General features: G+C 45.9%; 1 protein-coding gene across 1 annotated transcript; it reads left to right on the top strand.

Annotated features, from left to right (window-relative positions):
* The first annotated feature begins 453 nt into the window (after nt 1–453).
* rbl2 (retinoblastoma-like 2 (p130)) lies at nt 454–14,755 on the top strand. Its single transcript, XM_080001932.1, has 22 exons — nt 454–600; nt 2,065–2,195; nt 2,284–2,484; nt 3,166–3,230; nt 4,190–4,318; nt 5,549–5,709; nt 6,009–6,073; nt 6,208–6,379; nt 6,899–7,062; nt 7,442–7,554; nt 7,795–7,898; nt 8,049–8,186; nt 8,443–8,607; nt 9,238–9,349; nt 9,466–9,663; nt 10,433–10,632; nt 10,959–11,135; nt 11,234–11,305; nt 11,446–11,545; nt 11,820–12,037; nt 12,513–12,677; nt 13,467–14,755. Exons 1-22 carry the CDS (start codon nt 463–465, stop codon nt 13,632–13,634), a joined length of 3,156 nt encoding a protein of 1,051 aa, XP_079858058.1. The 5' UTR covers nt 454–462; the 3' UTR covers nt 13,635–14,755.
* The last annotated feature ends 265 nt before the right edge of the window (nt 14,756–15,020 follow it).

The raw sequence follows: 15,020 nt of genomic DNA, 5'->3' as shown, positions 1-15,020 counted from the left end.
ACGATTGTCTGCGTCCTGGGAATTGATTTCAACCGGCGAAACGCGGGTCATCCGGCCGTAGTTCCGTCCTTCCCGATCAAACTCCGGCGGCTCCTGCGGACGTTGTCGAGGCGACGACCGGAAGTGACGTCGCTTATTTGAGCGACGCGCCGCCCGCCCATTCAAGCGGCGCGACGCACGTTTAGTGGGCGTCGCCGACGCCTGCGTCGCCCGTGCGATTCGCAGAGCAAGGTTACGTCGCCGAAGCGAACGTAGCGCCCTCCCGCCCCCTCCGCGCCAAGCCTGGCGTCTACGTCGCGGGCGCAGTGTCTGTCACCCAAGGGACGTTTAAATGGCCGCGGCACGGACGTCGCCAGCTTATTACGCGTTGGTTGCGCCGTCCCGCAGCACCGAGGAGGCCGCGTTTCGGTTCGGCGGCGCCTCCCCGTGAGCGCCGCGCGTTCATTCGCCCCCCCCCCCAGAATGGGCGACGAGGACGAGTTTTTGCAGAAAGCCCGAGCGGGGTTCGAAGACCTGTGCCGGGCTTTAAACATGGACGAGGAGGCGAGCGGCGAGGCGTGGAGCGGCTACGAACACATCAGCAGGAATTACACTCTGGAGGTAAAACCGCCCCGTTTTATTATTCGTCTGCACCGCTCGCCCCTCGCACCGGGCAGCGCTTCACCTCCTCTCCAAGTAGAATATTTATTTGTTGGGGTTTTTTTTTTTTTCTATTAGCTTGAAACGACCGTGACATAGAAGATAACAACAGCTTTGTTTAGCTGCGGTGTCACCGAGATCGAGACGGAGCCCGTTAACAGCCATGTACAGACATCTCCACTCCAGGCAATATTACACAACTAATATTGGATTTGTAATAATAACTAGAACTAATAATATTTATCCAACAATACATGTTTTTAATTATGAATTTATAACCAGTCTATAAACGCATCCTTACTGTCACTTACCCCGTCACAAACCACTGTTCGTTTGTTTGTTTGTTTTTTGGCCGGTTCAACTTCATTTTATTATGCGATTCGTATGTCGCACTACAATGCACCAGCCACAACCAAGACAAGCCCCTTGTATATGGAAATGCACTCGGTCGAATGAACAGATTGTCATTGTGATTGTGATTCTGCGTGAGAGAGCACAGCTCAGATGTAAACAGCGCAACACAAGTCGGTGTGAATAATATCAGCATTTCAAACTTGGACATGATCGGGAGGAGTCAAGTCACTTTGCACATAACCCAGAGTCCCAGCCATTAGCGGCTGCTCCTCTCCAGAAACAAGCCTGTCCCCAAGCCACACGCCGCCGACCCCCAGCAGGTGGAGAAGTTCAACTTCATCAAACAAACTGACAGAGTGACTGATGATGGGGATGAGTCGTACACTGGATGTTTGATCACAGCATTGAGAGAACTTAACGTGGAGATCACGTGTAATGACCAACTCAGAGGATACATCGACTGACCCAAGCAATAGATGCGTATACACCGCGGTGACGTTGCGTACTAATATAAAGTACGGGCGATTTTTAGGCCGCTGGAAGCGAGGCTTTCCAAAATGGCATCTGGTGACCCAGTCTGCTCCGAGTGACGACGCTGCTGTCACACGATACCAGCTCTACCTGCTGACAAAATAAACCCAAACTCAAAATTAGATCCCTTCCCTTCCGACCATTTCTGTCTCTTGCTCCCTCGCCAATGGTGCTTTATTTAACTGAAGTTTAAAGCGTCATGTGATGACTCTTTTATGGTCAAATAGTAACTTTTTGATCGTCATTAGTGTCAGACCCAGCCACAAAGAACCCATCAAAATAAACAGAAAAGTTATTTTTATTATTCTGTTTAGCTTTTGTATATTTTCTCTTGGTTTGCTTTGTCTTTCCTTTTGGGGCTTTGTCTCGTTCGCTTGTGACTATTCTCGTTTTTGAATGAATTGGAGTTTAAAGAGACGAGTCCTTCACACATTGTGTCATTGTTGTTGTTTATTTTTTTTCGATTTGTTGATAAATTATTTTAAAATGAGCACCACCCCACCTTCTCTCTCTTCCTCCCCTCCCTCCGACCCCCTACAGGGTAGCGACTTACACTGGCTGGCGTGTGCGCTCTATGTGGCCTGCAGGTCCTCGGTGCCGACCGTGGGCAAAGGCACAGCCGAGGGCAACTATGTCTCTCTGACCCGGATCCTGCGCTGCTCAGATCAGAGGTCGGCCAACACCGCGCCCGCGCCCTCAGGTGCATCACAACACTCTCAACAATGCTCCAGAAAGCTCAATCATTTCTGTTGTTTCCAGCCTGATCGAGTTCTTCAGTAAGATGAAGAAGTGGCAGGATATGGCCAACCTGCCGCAGGACTTCCGCCAGGGCACCGAGAAGCTGGAGAGGAACTTCACCGTGTCCGCCGTCATCTTCAAAAAGTATGTTCCCATCTTCAGAGCCGTCTTCAAGGTCTCCACGGAGGAGCCGCCTCGAGCGCACCGCAGCCGCAAGCAGAGGTGGGCGGGTGTTATTTAAAGGCTTTCGTTATTTAAAGCGTGCTGTGCTGCTTCCTCCGTGAAGCAGCACAGCAAACATTCTCTGCAGCGCAAAGGAGCTGGCGCATACTTCCCAACAGGTTTCTTCTTCTAAAACATGTTGACAAAAACCTAAATCGTACTTAATTAAATCACTTCTTCTGTGGTTCTGGGCCTCCCTGTCTTCCCCTTCCTTCAGCATTGAATGCCACTGTCAGATGAGCCGTGTCCCATGTCATGTGACCTGGGGAGCATTGGCTTATTATGTGCTCTGTGTTGCGCCAATAAGTTGAACAGCAATTCAACTTATTGTGAAGTACTTTCCCCAAGGAAAATGATGATGAAATTAACTTAGCCTGCCAAGTGCAGCCTGAACTTTAACGCTCTGTAGCTCATGCCTTTTCCCGGTTGTTTCCTCTAACAAATGGTTTGGGAATTTAAATTGGAAAGCCACTGAAAACAGTTCTGTATCCTCAGCATCAGAGGTCAATAGTTAAAAATGTCGTAATTCACAATTCAGTGCACAACTTGGACCTGTTGTTCGAAGAAACAAACCATTGGATGTTTGTCATTACCTGTGCTTATAATGTATGTGAAATGTTTCAGACTTCCTGACTGTGCTCTTGTTATTTTTTCAATGTATTTTCCATTCTAACCCTGTAGGCGCCATCCGTGCACTGTGTCGGAGGTGTTCAACTTCTGCTGGATTCTGTTTGTCCATGCTAAAGGTAACCTGGATCCCTTGGTCAAGGGCCCTTGACCCTTTCCTGCTCATATTTTTATATTTAATAGAAAAAATATGAGCACGAAAGGGAATGAATTACTGCTCATGCTCCTTTAAACACTGAGGCCTTTCACCAAGCACTTAACCCCAAACTCTTCCAGAGGATAGGATTATTGGATAACATTAGAAGGTCATTTACATGTGTAAGCTATACTTATAGAGTGGGATGTTGCTGGAAAATCAGCACAAACCCAGCAAATAATCCTCAGATTAAAAATCCTTAAAATGGGATTTTTCAAAATGTAATCAAGCCTCGTAAATTCATTGTGTAATTCAATTTGACCCCTTTATGATCAGAGATCCTAAAGCAGGAGGCCAGGTGCGTATTTGAAGTCAAGATTCATCAGAGAGAAGAAAAGAAAAATGTGTGGCTGTCTTAGTAAAATCTTCTCTGAATAAATTGCTTCTGATTGTCTGAAAAGACCAAAGCGTTTTCACCAAAGGGAACTTCTAAAGCTCCTCCGCGACACAGGAGGCATGTGCAGGGCAGCCTGGCACAGTGCCAGCACCGCTGCTAAGAGGATTAGCGCTGAGAGGGTCTGCGCGGACAGAGAATAACACTTACAATGGACCCAACAAGTGGGCCTGCACGGGCCTGTTCGCCACGCTAGACGTGGTTCTGGAAAGATCCGTAACCATGTCGCCAGAGGACACACTTTATTTTGGACCTTAGCTTTGCCAAAATTCTATTGAACACACCGTTTAATCCAGTCACACCATCACAGGACGTCCACACTGTAGCCTGGTTTTGGAAATAAAGTCGCTGGGAAGCAAAGATGTACGTCGAAGGAGGCACGCTTTTTCTGTGGTTATTGAAATTCCTTTCTTTCTTTCTTTCTTTCTTTCTTTCTTTCTTTCTTTCTTTCTTGCTTGCTTGCTTTCTTTCTCTCTGTCCCGTTCCAGGTAACTTCCCCATGATCAGTGACGATCTGGTCAACTCCTACCACCTGCTGCTTTGTGCGCTGGACTTGGTTTTCACCAACGCGCTGCTCTGCAACGCCAGGAAAGACCTGCTCAACCCCAACTTCAGAGGTAGCCTACCTCACCGTCTTATCTGTTTGACCATCCCTGCAACCTAAAAGCTTTATTTTGGTCTTTTTTCTCTGGAAAAGGTTTATGTGTTTCTTTCTAAAATGTGTATTTTGCAACTAAACTACTGTGTTTAAGTGTATGTATAGTATTGTATACCACAGTGTTTTGTGATTACGCCTCTAGTACATTGTTATAGAAGCTTAATAAGTGTGTTTGGTCTGAGTCTAAATTCTTCTGCAGCTGTTCTTCAAAATCGCGTGAATGTCAGCATGTATTGGCGTCACAATAACAATCTTTTAACTCCTTCCACCGGTTAAAAACCCGCACTCAAAAATGTTTGAGTCCCTTTAGTCCTTCATTATTTGGTTCTAATAATGGAAAAAGCCATAGAGTTCATCATAAAAAAAAACTGCAGGAAGCCTGTCTGCGAATGACACACGCATATATCAAATTAATCCTGAGATCAGTTCTTCTGGCTTAACAGATTCCTGGACATAAACTGAACTTTACTCACTCTGAACTTTCCTTCCTGTTGGCACGTCCGGTTTCACGTCCCCCTGCCCCTACCTACTAACCTCCCTGTGTAAACATCCTAAAGTAGAGCCACTTTGGAAAGGAAAAGGCTGCAGCTTGTGATAGTGATGTAGGGTACGGTACTACGCCTTTCTGGAACCACATGTGGCGTTTCAGGCATGGACATACGGTAGCAGCCGTTGTACGGGAAGGAGACATGTTTTTAAATTTATTACCGCCACGCACACACACACACACACACACACACACACACACACACACACACACATACATGTACTGCGTTGAATATCAGTGCATTGTATCCACTTTATGCTTCTTTCTGGTCATTGTGTAAGTACTCTGTATCAGATCCATTCTGCTTCCATAGACAGAATCACATTGAAACTCCCTGTTTTCTGTATCCCGTGGATCCACAAAACATGCAAGTTATCATTAAACATTGCATGGCCCGTTAACGATGGTTGATTGGCTGCTGGATTGGCTTGTTGTTGGCAGGGAATTGCACAAGCATGGCCAGACGTTGCAGCCTCTAATTTTCCCAGCAGGAAACAGTTTTGGCACACCGCTGGAGAATTTGCATCCATCTAATGGTGTCATCCTCTGTCTTTACCCCTTTCTCTCTCTCTAACTCTCTCTCCATCCGGCCCACTCCCTGTCTCCACTGTCTATTGCTCTCTCTGTCGTTCCCTGGCCCAGGTTTACCAGCAGAGTTCAGCAGTAAGGACTTTAAACCGGCCGCTGGGCCACACTGCTTCATAGAGCAGCTGTGTGAGCTGCACGACGGGCTGGTCCTGGAGGCAAAGGGGGTGAAGGAACACTTCTGGAAGCCATACATCAAGAAGCTCTTCCATAAGAGGGTAATGGAAGATTAAAAGAAAAAAACACACACATTCACACACAGAGAAACTGTAATTAAACACATTAGTGCACACAAAACACACACAGAAAGATGAAAAACACAAGGCAAGGCTCATTTTTTTCATATAGCAGAGTTCACACACACAGAATATTTTATGTAGTTGTTGTAATCTTTGAATAGATATAAATGGGATATGAACCAAATAAATACAAGTGAAAGGTGATAATATACATATTCGATATATGTAAATCGCACACGCACCTACAGACTGTGTCTGAGTGTCTCTGTGTTCCTCAGATCCTGAAAGGCCGGGAGGACAGCATGACTGGCTTCCTGGATCCCATGAACTTTGGAGACAGTTTGTATGTTTTCTGTTGTTTGCCACAGATTATTATGGTCTGTGTGAACAATCCTAAAACAATTCTCTGCGTGTGTGCCTGTGACAGTTCTCTTTAAGTGACTTTGTCTCTCCCCTCTCCTCTTCTCCGCTCCGCAGTGCCTCTCTCAGTCGTGTATATGAGGAGCATATCCTGGCCACTGGGAGTCTGGATGAGAGGATTTTCACCGGAGAAGGAGCCAACGAGGACATTGGAACCCCAGGGCCGTGCCTCTGTGATGGGCTGGAGAACCAGAGCATCTCCACCTCCAGGCTCCACAGCAGCCTCACTGTACGGAAATATAGGCCTTCACCTTCAATGTCATGTCCTGCAATCTACTATATTTCAAACTTTGTAGGCATTTTAACTTAAACTTTTAGATGTAGAGATAGAACAGTCCTTGTGATTAAAAACAACTGAATACGGAAACCGAAACAAAACATAAATCCATGGTTGTTTTAACTTGTCTATTTCTCTATTATAAGCTCATTTGGTGCAGAAATCAAGATAAAGATGAGCAGCAGACAAATATTTGACTAACTGGATACTCTAGACTTTCACCAATAGACATGTACTGTACAGTATGCATGGATATGGAATTTTATGCCACAACCAGACCATTTCTACTGTATTTTTCCAGATGTTCTCATGATTGTCCAGATGCACTCACAATGCAATAGTTCTTCCTCTAGTGTCCTTTTCTCTTGTTTTTATTTAATTCATGTATTGATTAATTTATAAATGTTTCCCTCCGTAAGTCTAATTTAAAATATGAGTGAACCCGCCCTGCGTCCTCTCTCTGGTCCTCAGGCGTCAGCTCTGAAGGTGTCCACTCCTCTGACTGGGAAGAAATTCATGCATGAGAACCGGCTGACGTCCCCGGTCTCCTCAGCTATGCAGAGCGTGGGGCGGCTCCACAGCCTGCTGACGGGGGCCAGACAGGGCCCGAGTACCAGACTCCACCAAATCCTGAGGTAGCAGACTGTACAATAATACATAATACATAATAAACATAATACAATACTTTCATTAATAATAACGACAACAACAATTATATGTTTTATATAATAATATTCATAATAATAATCATCATCACCATCATCATCATCATTAGTTGGGATGCTTTGATATTTAATGCTGCTAAGAGATATCGGAGCAAAAGTCTGATACCAACAGACATATTAAACATGTCAGATTATGAAAGAAAAGTAAGTTGACTTTCTGCTTTTTTGTCACATACAGAAGAAAGGCATTGGGTGAAAATCCATAGATCTTCTGTATTATCCAAAATGGCCACATCCTTTCTCAATCATCATGTTCCCTGAAGTTCTGTTCTATCCTGTGGTGTTTCAGCACGTGTTCCAGAGACCCCAGCGAGGCTATAAGTACGAGACTGAAGGAGATGTTTCAGATGTTTTGCAAACACTACGATGACGACAGCGAGAAGGGCCCGGGGATCGGGAAAGGTACGCACGCATATGCACGCTCTCGCACACGCACGCACGCACGCACGCACGCACGCACGCACGCGCACACACACGGAGTGCACATAACGTGTAGTTAAACACTGATTCATAACATAATTGAGATTGATGCACACATTCATGTTCACTGGGTATGGTGATTGACATTCATATCCAACATCACCTTGTTCCATAAACATAAAGAGTCAAGTGTGTGTGTATAACTTATAATGGTCCCTGTAGATATGGCAGTGAAGTATTTCCGCCTGGGGGAGGCGCTATACTACAAGACTCTGGAAGCCATTGTTGAGCGAGAGAAGAAAATCCTGGGAGACGCAGACGTCTCAGTGAGTACAACGAGCTGGTTACTGCTACCCTGACCAGCTCACGTTAGCTAAGAAGCCCGTTTGTTGTCGATTGTAAAGTTACAAAGTTACGTGTGTGTGTGTGTGTCTGTGTGTGTGTCTGTGTGTGTGTCTGTGTGTGTGTACTTGCAGGGTATTTTGGAGCAGGATGTGTTCCATCGCTCTCTCCTCGTTTGTTGTGTGGAGATCGTTGTCTTTTCCTATAGGCCACCAGGAGATTTCCCAAATGTCCTGACGATCTTTCAGCTGCCGCCATACCACTTCTACAAGGTCACTCATACGCACGCACACACACAATGCACAAATACAGTAATTGTGGTTTACCTTGTACTCTTTCCATAAATTGGTGTGTATGCAATGTAAAGAAATACGAGTGCACAATGTTTATGTATTTAACTAATCCTCCCTTTCTATACGTGTGTGTGTGTGTGTGTGTGTGTGTGTGTGTGTGTGTGTGTGTGTGTGTGTGTGTGTGTGTGCGTGTGCGTGCCTTGTGTGTTCGTGCGTGTGTCTTGTTTGTGTGCAGGTGATCGAGGTGGTGGTGCGTGCGGAGCAGGGCTTGTTTCGGGAGGTGGTAAAGCACCTGAACCAGCTGGAGGAGCAGGTTCTGGAGAGCCTGGCCTGGAAAAGCGGCTCCCCGCTGTGGCAGAGCCTCCGTCAGGCCAAGGACAAGGTGCCGGCCTGCCAGGAGGTCCGTCCGCACCACACACACTCGCTCACACACACTCGCTCACACACACACACACACACACACACACACACACACACACACACACACACACACACACACACACACACGTTGGTCACAACATCAGACAAGCATGTTGGTCCAGTTCCACTGATGTTGCCATTGGTTACAGGTTCTATTCCCAGTTCAGCTTAACTGGGGAAGCACTGAAACAACTTTTTCTTCTGCCAATACCTGAGTCTTAAACCTCACCATACGAGACAAGTGAATAGGAGCCAGTTGTGATCTAGAAAATAGAATTTCAGCCAATTGCAAAAACAAAAATTTACTTAAAAATAGAAAAAAATCCTAAATGCCAATAACATTACGTGTGACGTACAGATTGACGTGAATCAAATGACAGTGGAGCTCGTTGTGCGGTTGTGCCGTTTTCTTCAGGCGTGTTGTTTTTTTATTGTTTTTTTAAACGTGAATGGGCATCGAGGCAGCGGATCCTCTGGGCAAGGCGTGCATATTCACGAGGAACGCGTCGCCGGCGCACATGCGATCAGGGCACCTGCGATGCCTCCAAATAAAAACAAAAGAAAGCAGCGTGCTCCATTTGAAAACACCGGCGTGGACGCTGTGTTGCAGGTGGTGCCTCCCCAGTATTTAGAGGACAACGACGGGGCGGGTGTTTCGGGGCTCGTCCCCCGCACCCCCGTCACTCACGGGCCTGACCTGACCAGCAGCAGCACCCTCAAAGGTTGGTGTCAGTGGGTCTACGCCCTTGTTGGGAGGATTTGATGTGTACGTTCCGGAGCTTGAGCAAGTTTGCGTCTCATCTGCGAAACTGTGTTGTCACCTGACCCCGTTCGGCAGCCGTGTCCCCTTCCCCCACCACCCTGCTGGACCGCTACAGCTCCCCTCTGGCCGGCACCGCTCGCAAGCGCTTGTTCGTGGACTCGGCGGACGGCCACCACTCGGTCACCGCCATACCAGCCGGGCAGACCGTGGTCACCATGGCGACAGCGACCGTCACCGCCAACAACGGGCAGACGGTTACCATACCAGTTCAAGGTGAGGTCAAGGGTGCCAGGATTTTTTTGTTAAAAGTGCAAATAATGGGCGTTTGTGTCAAATTTCACTTCTCTCCAAACTTGAAAAATATCAAATAGTGTTACGGCTTTCTTCTCTATGTTGTTACGGTCCATCTGCTGGCTCATCTAACTCTTTGGACCCAACTTATTTCCTATAATACTAATGTAAAGATGGCAAATTCAGACAGAACAAAGAAACCAATTATTTGTATAAAATCATGTCAGACAAATAAGGAACTAGGACTCAAACCAACCTTGCACTAACTGTTGAAGAGCACTTAGGGAAGCAACGTAGTCCCGTTGGATTGGGGTGAATGTTTGAAAACTACACAGACTGAATTGAAGGTTTGCCTTGTTCCTGCCGTGACATCTGACTGAGAGTGGAGAGCTGTGATATCCATTTTTAAAGCGGTGTTGATTTCCCACCGTGACATCGTTTTCACACATTTCCAACTTTCAACACTCAAGGAGATGGGCGGAGGAGTCAGAAAAGGTGAGTCTTCTCCATCAGGTTTAAATCCGAAGTACCCCCGGGATGTCACACTTTTTTTGGCGAACAGAATCCTCAGCTATAACGTGACGCTAGCTCTTAAAAAGTCTGCTAAACTCAATGAGTCAGCATCTTTGCATTAAGTTTATTGGTGTTAATCAAATTTCAAAATAATCAGAAAACAAATCGATGTTGAACCTACGACCAGGAACAACAAAACACCCCGACCAGCCCGCCTTCCTCCGTGTTTCCCCGGCAGGAATAGCCAACGAGAGCGGTGGCATCACGTTCATCCCCGTCCAGGTGAGTGTGGCCGAACAGGGCGGGGCCACGCTGCAGCCGCTCTCTGCCCAGACTCTGACCAGGCCTCACAGCAGCCCGCCGGCCGCCGCCAGGACGGAGCGCAAGCAGCCCCCGGCCCCCCTGCGGAAGGGCTCCCTCTCCCTCTTCTTCAGGAAGGTGAGGACTTTATGGACGAATTCAGCGCCACCGTAATCGGCATCGCGATATGTCCCGAGGTCGGACGATGCTGACTAAATCAAATATCACAATATTTATTTTTTCGACAAATACCTCTATGTTGATAATTGGATGGCTATATTGCCGGATAAAAATATTAACACACAAGAAAAACAATTATTAGTAATGTGGATATTGACCATGCAGGCGCGGTTTAGAACGCCTGAGCGAGAACAGCGTACGAAGTTCAGAAAACGGCGTTACTTAACTGTAATGCAGCCGGAAAGACGAGGTTCAACCACGACGTGTCGCGCCTCCCTCCTCAGGTGTACCACCTGGCCAGCGTGCGTCTCAGGGATCTCTGCGCCAAACTGGACATCTCACCCGAGCTTCGCAGGAAGATCTGGACGTGTTTTGAGTTTTCTCTGGTCCACTGCACCGAACTCATGATGGAGCGCCACCTCGACCAGCTGCTCATGTGCGCCGTCTACGTCGTGGCGAAGGTGTGTGTTTGTGTGTGTTACGATCAGACAATGTCGCCGTGTACACATCCACCGGAGCGCTCCCTTGTTTTGTTTGTTTCGGTGTGTGTGTTCTGCAGGTCACCAAAGCGGACAAGTCCTTCCAGAACATTATGAAGTGCTACAGGACGCAGCCTCAGGCGAGCAGCTCCGTAAGAACACGAATCCTTCGTTCTGATCCGGCATTAGCGGCTTCCTCCAGCTCTCGTTGCTTACTTTCTGGCTGGAAGTAAGCAACGGCTGATCACCTGTTTTTTTGGGGGGTTTTTTTCACACACTTTTCATCTCTCAGGTTTACAGAAGCGTGTTGATCTCCGGAAGGAAGAGAAATGTGTCAGGCGGCAACGAGGCCAACAGACAGAGCTCTCCCAGCAAAACCACCCAGGAACAAGGTGCAAAAATAGTTTGAGTGTATGTGGTGGGGGTTAAAGGTCACCAGGAGGTCAACATGGTTCTAACAATATGTAAACAAAAAACTACTTTTGTTGTTATTTTCATTTTTCCAACAGCCCAATAACTAACATGTTAATTCAGTGCACTGTTTGTTCCTACTGCAGGAAACAGGGATTTCATTTGTCTTTTTACCACTTTTTGAAACTGCAATAAATAAATTGGAATGACTTATAGAAATACTTATAATTCATCAATATTATTTCTTGCCACCAGAAGGGGAAAGCAGCCCCACACCCACCATGCGCTCCAGCAGTACCCTGCCCACCCCCCGGCCGGGTAGCACCCCCTCCACCCCCGTCAGCACCAAGACCCCGGCTGGTTTGGGGGACGGCGAGGAGGAGCGGGGAGACCTGATCCAGTTCTACAACCAAGTCTACATCAAACAGATGAGACACTTTGCCCTGAGATACTCAAGCTCCCCCTCTGCAGGGGTAAGATAGCATGTGTGCTAGCTAACTTTTGTAGTACTGTACATTTATTCATTTGTTTATTTATTTATTTATTTATTTGGGGATTTTTATTTATTTTTTGGCAGGATATACTTTCTGTAGACACAATTCTGTATGTATATACTGAACATATACAATTTCATTGTATATGCATATATGTTTTTTTATACATGTTGTTCAGACTGTATATTCTTCTTATTCTCTATTTTTGGTTTTAATATATTTCCTTACCTTCTGTTTTTCTCTGGAGCCTAGTAAAGTAGTCTCGTTATTTTATGGTATCCCAGTATCCCATTTAATAATTAGGTTCCGAAGTTGCCCTTGTTAAGACGGAGTGAGACCACATACCCTCCAACTGGTTTCACTGCTTCTGAGATCAGATAAGACCACACCTGATTCGCCTGCATGGGGCGAATCCGGTCGTTCTCTGCTCATGTTTCTGTGTGGGTGGTGCCAGGTGGAGTGCCCTGTGCTGTGTCCGTTCCCCAGCCTGAGGATGGCGTCTCCTCGTCGAGTGCAGCTTTCCTCCAAACACTCCGTCTACCTCTCTCCACACAAGTCGTCGCCCGCGGCCTCCACCCGAGACAACATCTACTACTACATCAGCAGCAGTCCCCCCAGCGTAAGCATTAGTTCTTACTTAGTAACGCTGAAGTAGACGCTGTGACATCAGATTAGATTAGATACATTATTCCTCCGAGGAGGCAGTTTACAGCAGCTCACATCAGAACAAATACATGATCACAACGAGGTAATAAAAATATTTTAAAAAAATTGCCACTGTACATAATGCAAAAACATTGAATAGAGAAAAAAATGGCAATTTACAATACACAATAAACCTTAAAATAAACAATAAAGCAGTACACTCCTGTATTAGTATAAATACCCTGCAATCGTGCGTGTACTAATGTGACTAATGGAACAGTTAGAGGAAGGGATGACTCTCATTGATAATTAATAGTAAAAGTGAAATTGTGAAATTGTTATTTGTCAGAAGTAGTAATAGTTATAATAATAATACTAATAATAGAACTGGAGAGCCAGCACACATATTTAATATTAAGATGGACTACTCTTCATTTTAAAACTAGTGCGTATTTATTATTTACTTTTATAAATACTAGTATTTACTATTTAACTGGTTACTTATTTAAGTTTTGCTGGCTATTAAATAGATACAAGAAAAAATAAATTCAATTACACATGAGTGGCTGCTTCAAAAAATATAGATCATTATTCAGATCAAAGAAAAAAAACACTCACTCATGATAATCCCGTACACACAAAACCCATAAGCATATCTCTGTACAATATAGCGACGCACGCACATACAGACACGCACATTGACGTACGGAGCTTCATATCCCTGCGCTCAAGGTGTGCGCGCCTGTCACCTTTGACCCCGCAGCGCCTGGAGGAGATCAACAGCATGATCCGCACCGGCGTGAGCCCCAACAGGAAGCGCATCATCCCGCTGGAGGAGGAGCTCTCGCCCAAGAGGGTGTGTCCCGGCAACCACTCCGCCTTGCTCCGGCGCCTGCAGGACGTGGCCAACGACCGCAGCTCCCTCCAGTGAGGAAACACCCGCCCCCCCCCATCCCACCCAGCCTCCAAAACGATCCCCGCCTGGGGGGAAACAAGCATTCGCAAATATTTGACGTTTGGATATTTGTGCCACGAAACCCTAAAAATATCAGCGACTCACCCACCCCCTCCCCCAAGAAAAGACAAAGGATGGCCGCTTGTTCAGGAACTTCCTCTGAAATCACCTACATAGTCCAACAAAATCTGCTCCTGCTGATATTCAAGGTTTTTTTATACATGTTAGAAACGGAGTAAAACCATGAACTTTGCCTTTAACACCTATCACCGAGACGACTTTGTAAAAGGACAAAATTTCATTCCAACGTCATGAAAATAACACAATCCTGTTAATTTTATCCTATTACCGCTATATAGTTTTGGGTTTTTTTTGTCGCTGTACATAGTGTTTTTGGTGTTTTACAGACAGATATACCACAAGCGCTCACGCCTGCTTCCGTACGCGTCGGCTCGAGGTGAGAGAGGGAAAAGAAAACGCGTAAAAAGGAAAACAAAGAAGCCGCTTTTTCAAGCTGAAAATGTTGTCATAGCGCTGGCGGCATCGACAGAGGGGCTTTTTAATTACGAGCGTTTCTTTTATTTTCTATTGCTTTGGTCGTTCAGGCAAAAAAAGCCAAAAGGTAAAAGTGCCGCCGAACAGGTACTGAGGCGGCCGCGGACGTGCGCACCGTCATCCACTCGCTTCCCATGTTCTCTTGTTTGTTTGGTTTTTTTTTTAGGATGTTTGTAATATTGAGCATTTATTCTGTTTCTGTTTAGCTCCTCAATGAAGCGTTGTAAAAACGCCGCCCGTCAGTCGCAGGTTATTACTGTTGTTGACGTTTTCTGTTGACGCAGCTCTGTCAGCGTGTCATTCCCCCTGTGATCAGCGTCCACTTCCAACAATATTCAAACAAATCAAGTACGTCTTCATCGCTCTTGTAAATATTTGTAAAGAAAAGAGACAAAAAACTATTTTATTGTGTGTGTGGTGTAAGCAAAGTGCCTTTTTTTTTTTTTTTTTCTTCTCATTCATCTGATTCTGTTTTGTTTTCTATTTGACAATGACATCCTGTGAAACCCTGCCCCGAGGAAATAAACTACAGTACTGTGCCACTGTTGAAATTGGATTTTCCCACCACCGGGTGGCGCCGTGCGCCGTCATTCTCAGGTGATGTACCTGTACCTCATGCACCGACCGAGTACAGTCTCTGTCGATCCGTCTTCAGGATGACAGCCTAAACAGACCGAGAGAGGGAGTCCGAAATCCAAAATGCACGCATCTCGAATCTGAACTTTCTAAAATCAACAGTAATCTCTTTTTTTTTTTTTTTTTTTTTTTTTTTTTTTTTTTTGGGTTTCTTTTCTCCACGGTTTCGAG

The sequence above is a fragment of the Zeus faber genome, assembly GCF_960531495.2.
Source record: "Zeus faber genome assembly, chromosome: 6".
Taxonomy (NCBI): domain Eukaryota; kingdom Metazoa; phylum Chordata; class Actinopteri; order Zeiformes; family Zeidae; genus Zeus; species Zeus faber.
The sequence above is the reverse complement of the archived record's forward strand: the minus strand, read 5'-3'. Positions and strand labels throughout refer to the sequence as shown.